At 66.3% G+C, this 5,622-nt stretch overlaps 1 protein-coding gene across 1 annotated transcript; it reads right to left on the bottom strand.

The window, feature by feature from the left end:
• Positions 1–828: 828 nt before the first annotated feature.
• EMIHUDRAFT_67688 (hypothetical protein) lies at positions 829–1,737 on the bottom strand (the record flags this gene model as incomplete). The annotated part of the gene is made up of 1 exon (XM_005762815.1): positions 829–1,737. A coding segment is annotated over one exon (909 nt), but the record flags the coding sequence as incomplete, so codon positions are not given.
• Positions 1,738–5,622: the final 3,885 nt, after the last annotated feature.

Here is a 5,622-nt window from a genome sequence, read left to right as displayed (position 1 = left end):
AATCGATTAGTCCCAACAACCGTTTTTATTCCTTCAGGATTGAAGATCCCTCACACCAAGATCGTGAGGAGAGGAGAAGGGGCGAATATGGGATGAGACGGCTAGCAGTGTGGTGGCGGCCGCGAGAGCATCTACCGCAAAGTGTCGCATGCGAGGGTCAACCGTAACGTATTTTCACCCCTCGAGCGCCCCGATCGCCTCCGTCACCGCGGCCACGAGCCGCGAGGCCTCCCCCTCGCTGCGCGGCCCATCCCTCCTCCACCTCGCCGCGTCGTGGTGCCTCGCCGCGTTCGCCCAGATGCGCAGCGAGTGCAGCTGGCTCCGCAGCTCTGTCGGCAGGCCGCACTCGCGGTGCCAAAAGTTGATGCGCTCCTCGAAGCCGTCGGGCGCCGCCGCAGAGCGCGAGGCGTACGCGGCGTCGAGGCGCGGCATCAGCGTGTTGAAGGCGAGCAGCATGTTGCCCTGGATGCGCGCCTGCGCGTCGCCGGACGTGCGCATGCCGCGCACCTGCACCGAGAGCGGCGAAGGCTCGTAGCCGGTGGTGCGGGCGGCGGTGGCGGCCTCGTCTCCAAGTGCCGGCGCAGCCTCCTCCATCCCCGCCCCGCGCTGCGAGCCAGAGAGCAGCGCCTGCAAAGTCGCGAGAGCCTCGGGCAGCGTGGGCCGCTTGCGCAGGCTCTCGTGGCAGAGGCTCTTCCCATCCGCCTTGGCGAGGTCCTTGACAGCGCGCGCCGCAGGTTCAGGCCACCCCGCCGCCGCGTCTGCGATCCTCGTCACGTCGATGTCAGTCCAGTCCTCCTCGAACTCGTCCTCGCACCGGTCGGTGAGCTGCACCTCGGAACGGTTGGTGAGGCAAACGAGGAGAGTGATGCCGATGGCGTAGCCGTCCGTCTTGCTCGAGTACTCGCCCCCCTTGATGATGGAGGGGCAGAGGTAGCCCGTGGTCATGTAAAGGGCGGCAGTCGAGCGGCAGCGGACAGACGCGTCCGGGCGCTGGTCCTTGGCAAAACCCGTGTCGGCGAGCACGGCCGTCAGCTTCTCGTCGAGCAGGATGTTGTCCGGCTTGACGTCGCGGTGCACGATGCCCTTCGAGTGGAGGTAGACGAGCGCCTCGGTCGCCTCGCACGCAACCCGCACGCGCTGCCGCCACGTCAGCGGCCTCGGCGGCTCTTCCATGCCCAGCCGCCGGAGCTGCGCCGCGCAGTCGGGATCCGAGATACGCAGTCGCGCCTCGAGCGAGCCGCCGCGCATCAGCGGCGAGAGGAGGCAGACGCCGTCGGGCGAGAGGCAGTAGCCGAGCAGCGGCAGCAGGTGCGGGTGGCTCACCGCCTTGAGAAGCTTCACCTCGAGCTCCGCCCGAGACAAGCCGCCCGACTGGCCCGACTTTGCCCGCTTGACGACGAGCGGCAAGTGGCGCAGCTGCGGAGGCGCGGCGAGGGAGAGGTGGAGGTCGGCCGACGCCTCGTAGACGTGGCTGAAGCCGCCGCTGCCAATCAGCTTGCCCTCTGCAAACCCGTCGGTAGCCGCGGTGAGGTCCGACAGGGCTATCTCGACGGGCCGAGCAACAGCCACCTCCGCCGCGGCCGGCTCGGTGACAGACAGCTCTTCCAGCCGCGACTCCGCCGCGCTCACCTCCTCGGCCAAGGCAGGCAGCACTCCCACGTGCGGCCTGGCGGCGGCGATGCCCGCTCGGAGCGCAGAGGGGCTGTCCGCGGTGTCGAGCGACTTGAGCGCGCCCATCGCCGCGCCATGCGCCTTGCGCAGCCGCTGGCTGTCCCGCCTCCGCGCCTCCTTGAGCTTGTCGCGCGCGCGCCTCTCCTCGAGCGCCGCCGCAAGCTCCGCCTCCGCCGCCGCCGCCACCACCTCCTCCTCCCCCTCTTCCGCCGGCGCCTCGGCCTCTTGCGACGGCCCAGCGCCGCCCCCGCCGCCCTGCTTCTTCTTCTTGCCCCTCTTCTTGGCCTTCTTCTTCTCCTCGGCGCACTTCTCCACCTCCTCCTCCGCCAGCAGCGCCGCCGCAGCCTCCTCGGCCGCCCTCTCGGCCTCCACCCTCTCGGCCGCCGCCCTCTCGGCCACTGCCCTCTCCACCTTCGCCTCAATCTCCGCTCTCTTCGCCTCCCTCGCCGCCGCCTCAAAGGCGCGCTCGCACTCGGTGTGGCCCTTCTCCTTGGCCAGCTGCAGCGCCGTATGCCCGTCAGAGGTGCTCGCCGCTGTGTTAGCGCCCGCCCGCAGCAAGCAGAGCACGACAGCGGAGAGGCCCTCCAGGCACGCGATGTGCAGCGGCGTGGCGCCAGTCTGCTTGGCTTGGTTGACCACCGCGTCGGCGCCGAGGAGCAGCTGGACGCACTCGAGCTGGCCGTTCTGGCACGCGATGTACAGCGGCGTGGCGCCGTTGTTCTTGGCTTTGTCAACCACCGCGCTGGCCTTGAGGAGCAGCTGGGCGCACTCGAGGTGGCCCTCTTGGCATGCGGCGTACAGCGGCGTGATGCCGTCAGTGTCTGCTTGGTTCACCGCAGCTCCCGCGGTGATCATCAGACGGACGCAGTCGATCTGGCCAGCCTGGCTCGCAGCGCTCAGCGGCGTGGTGCCGTCATCCTTGGCTTGGTCGACCGCCGCGCCGGCGCCGAGAAGCAGCCGGGCGCACTCGAGGTAGACCTTCTGGCACGCGATGTACAGCGGTGTGGCGCCGTCGTCCCTGGCTTGGTCGACCGCCGCGCCGGCCTCGAGAAGCAGCTGGATGCACTCGAGGTGGCCCTCCTGGCAAGCGATGAACAGCGGCGCGGCGCCGTCTCCCGTGGCTTGGTTGACCGCCGCGTCGGCGCCGAGGAGCAGCTGGGCGCACTCGAGCTGAAATTTCTGGCACGCAATGTGCAGCGGCGTGAAGCCGTTCTCCTCGGCTTGGTCGACCGCCGCGCGAGCCTTGACAAGCAGCTGGGCGATCTCGAGGTGGCCCTTCTCACACGCGACGTACAGTGGCGTGGCGCCATTCTCCTCGGCTTGGTTGACTGCCGCACGCGCCTCGAGAAGCAGCTCCCGGGCGCACTCGAGGTGGCCCTCGTCGCACGCGACGAGCAGCGGCGTGATGCCGTCAGTGTCTGCTTGGTTCACCGCAGCGCCCGCGGTGATCATCAGACGGACGCAGTCGATCTGGCCAGCCTGGCTCGCAGCGCTCAGCGGCGTGGTGCCGTCATCCTTGGCTTGGTCGACCGCCGCGCCGGCCTCGAGGAGCAGCTGGGCGCACTCGAGGTGGCCGTTCTGGCACGCGATGTACAGCGGCGTGACGCCGTTGACGTTGGCTTGGTTGGCCGCCGCGCCAGCCTCGAGGAGCAGCTGGGCGCACTCGAGCTGGCCCTCCTGGCACGCGATGTACAGCGGCGTGCCGCCGCTGTTCTTGGCTTGGTTGACCGCCGCGCTGGCGCCGAGAAGCAGCCGCACGCACTCGAGCTGGCCCTTCTGGCACGCGATGAACAGCGGCGTGGCGCCGTCACCCTTGGCTTGGTCGGCGTCAGCGCTGGCGCCGAGAAGCAGCCGAACGCACTCGAGCTGGCCCTTCTCGCACGCGACGAACAGCGCGGAGGAGCCACGGCCCGTCGTCGCCCCCACGCTCGCGCCGCTCTCAATCAGCAGCCGCACGGCATCGGCCTGCCCGCGCTCAGCGGCGATAGTCAGCAGCGTGAAGTGGTTCTCGGCCTCGAGCCGCGCGTCGAGCAGGGCCGTGAGCGCCGCACCGCGCGTCCACCCGGCGAGGAGGGCGCGCAGCAACGTCAGGTTGCCCTTGGCCAGCTCGGCGAGCACGGTCGGGCTGATGGCGCCGCTCATGGCGGCAGCGAAAGAATTTAAACAAAACAAGTACTAGTACGCTCGGGAGCCGGAGTGGCGGGGTCGGAGCTGCTGCAACGGCGCGAGTGGCCGCGAGGGGTCGTGCTGGGGCTCGCCAGAGAACGAGGCCACGGCGCGGCGCTCGCGGCGGCGCATGGGGCAGCTTTGAGCAGTGCAGCGCCTCAACATCAGCTTCAAGCAGTGCAGCGCAACGCCAGTGGCCTCTCTGGAGCTGCGCGGCGGCTGGCGGGCCTGTGCGACGGCGCCGATCCGTGGGCTCGGGACGCGCAGTCGGCTCGCGTGCCGGTTGCCGAGTCAGCCTGGCTGGCGAGAAGCGCCAAGGCCTTCCCTGCATTCTGGGCGCTGCCCAGAAGTGCGCAGTGCCTTTGCTGCGCCGACGGGCGGCCTCGATGCGGATCGCCGCGAGGGGCGTGGGAGCCTCCAGTGGCACGGTCGTTGGTCAACACCGCGGCGCGCGCGCGCCGCGGGTGCTGCACAACAAGCGGAGGGCATGGGCGGGCGCTCTATCGCTTTCCGGAGCCCAACTTTGACTATCGATTGCCGACGGTTATTATAACCGATGGGATATCGTTCCGGCAGACGGAGGGATTCAACGCGGCGATAACTGCCCGAGACGTCCCTAACCTTTATTTATTTCTGCCCTGCTTCAGGAACCGGAGGCCGTCTTCCTCAACCAACCAAACCTCATTACCGACTGCCGGTCGTTGGGGACACGTGACTCCTGCAAAGGGCAGTGTCTCCACCCGGGAGTCGGACATTCCAAACCCCCCCCTGCCCCCTCTCTCCCCCCCCCCCATCCTAGCCCTCTTTCTCTCTCCTCCTCTTTCTTTCTCTCCTTCTCCCTCATTCCCCCCCCCTCCCCCCTCTCCATCTTTGCCGCCCCCGGGCGAGACGAGGGAGGGAGCAGGACGTTGCGGAGATCAGCAGGAGGATGTACGAAGAGATTAGGAGCAGCAGGGACCCGAGGGACCATGTGGAAGACGGCTAGTGCTAGTCCCCTGAAAGAAATAAGCGACAAAGTAGAACCCATGGGGACGATTGATTACTACGGCAGACTACGACTGAGCAGGCGAGTGAATGAAGAACTAAGGAGAGTGGGACTCGACCACCTCACCACAGAAGAGGCGACGACTCACGCACGAGAGATCAAGTTTGTCAAGGCCTCACAAGCTAGCACAACAAACACCTAAAGACTTAAAGGCATCACACTACAAGGAACGCGGCTGAGCTGACTCCCTGTAGGGGGCGCCTCGGTGAACCAGGGACTAGGATCTCGCGCAGACGACACAGGGCGTGCTGCGCCCCGCGCGATCCCTGGCGCAGAGGAGGCTGAGCCGCCGAACTTAGGATGCCTGCAAAGGCTGGCGAAAGCCAGCGAGACACGCCCACAACTCATATCCACTACAACAAGCCATTATGCCCCAATAGGCCCCACCACCCCACCCCTAGGCAATGTAGCGCACATGTCTAGTCCGGAGAGGACGGGGGGGGGGGGGGGGTGATTTTTTCTTTTTTTTTCTTTTCTTTTTTCCTTTTCTTCTCTTTCTTTTTTTGCTTTTTTTTGTTTCTCTCTTCCCTTTTTTTCTTTCTTTCTGCTCCTCTCTTTCTCCCGTCGCGCCTTTTTTCTTCTTTTCTTTTTGTCGTTTCCCCTGCCGTTTTGTTGTTTTTGTGTTCTTCCTCTTCCTCTTCCGCTTTTGTTTTTTGTGTTCTTTTCTCTCCCGCGCTCTCTTCTTTCTGTTTTTCCTTGTCTTGTTCCTCCCTCCCGTGCTGCCTTTTTTTCCTCCCTCT

The sequence above is a fragment of the Emiliania huxleyi genome (genome assembly GCF_000372725.1).
Source record: "Emiliania huxleyi CCMP1516 unplaced genomic scaffold EMIHUscaffold_66, whole genome shotgun sequence".
Lineage (NCBI taxonomy): Eukaryota > Haptophyta > Isochrysidales > Noelaerhabdaceae > Emiliania > Emiliania huxleyi.
The sequence above is the reverse complement of the archived record's forward strand: the minus strand, read 5'-3'. Positions and strand labels throughout refer to the sequence as shown.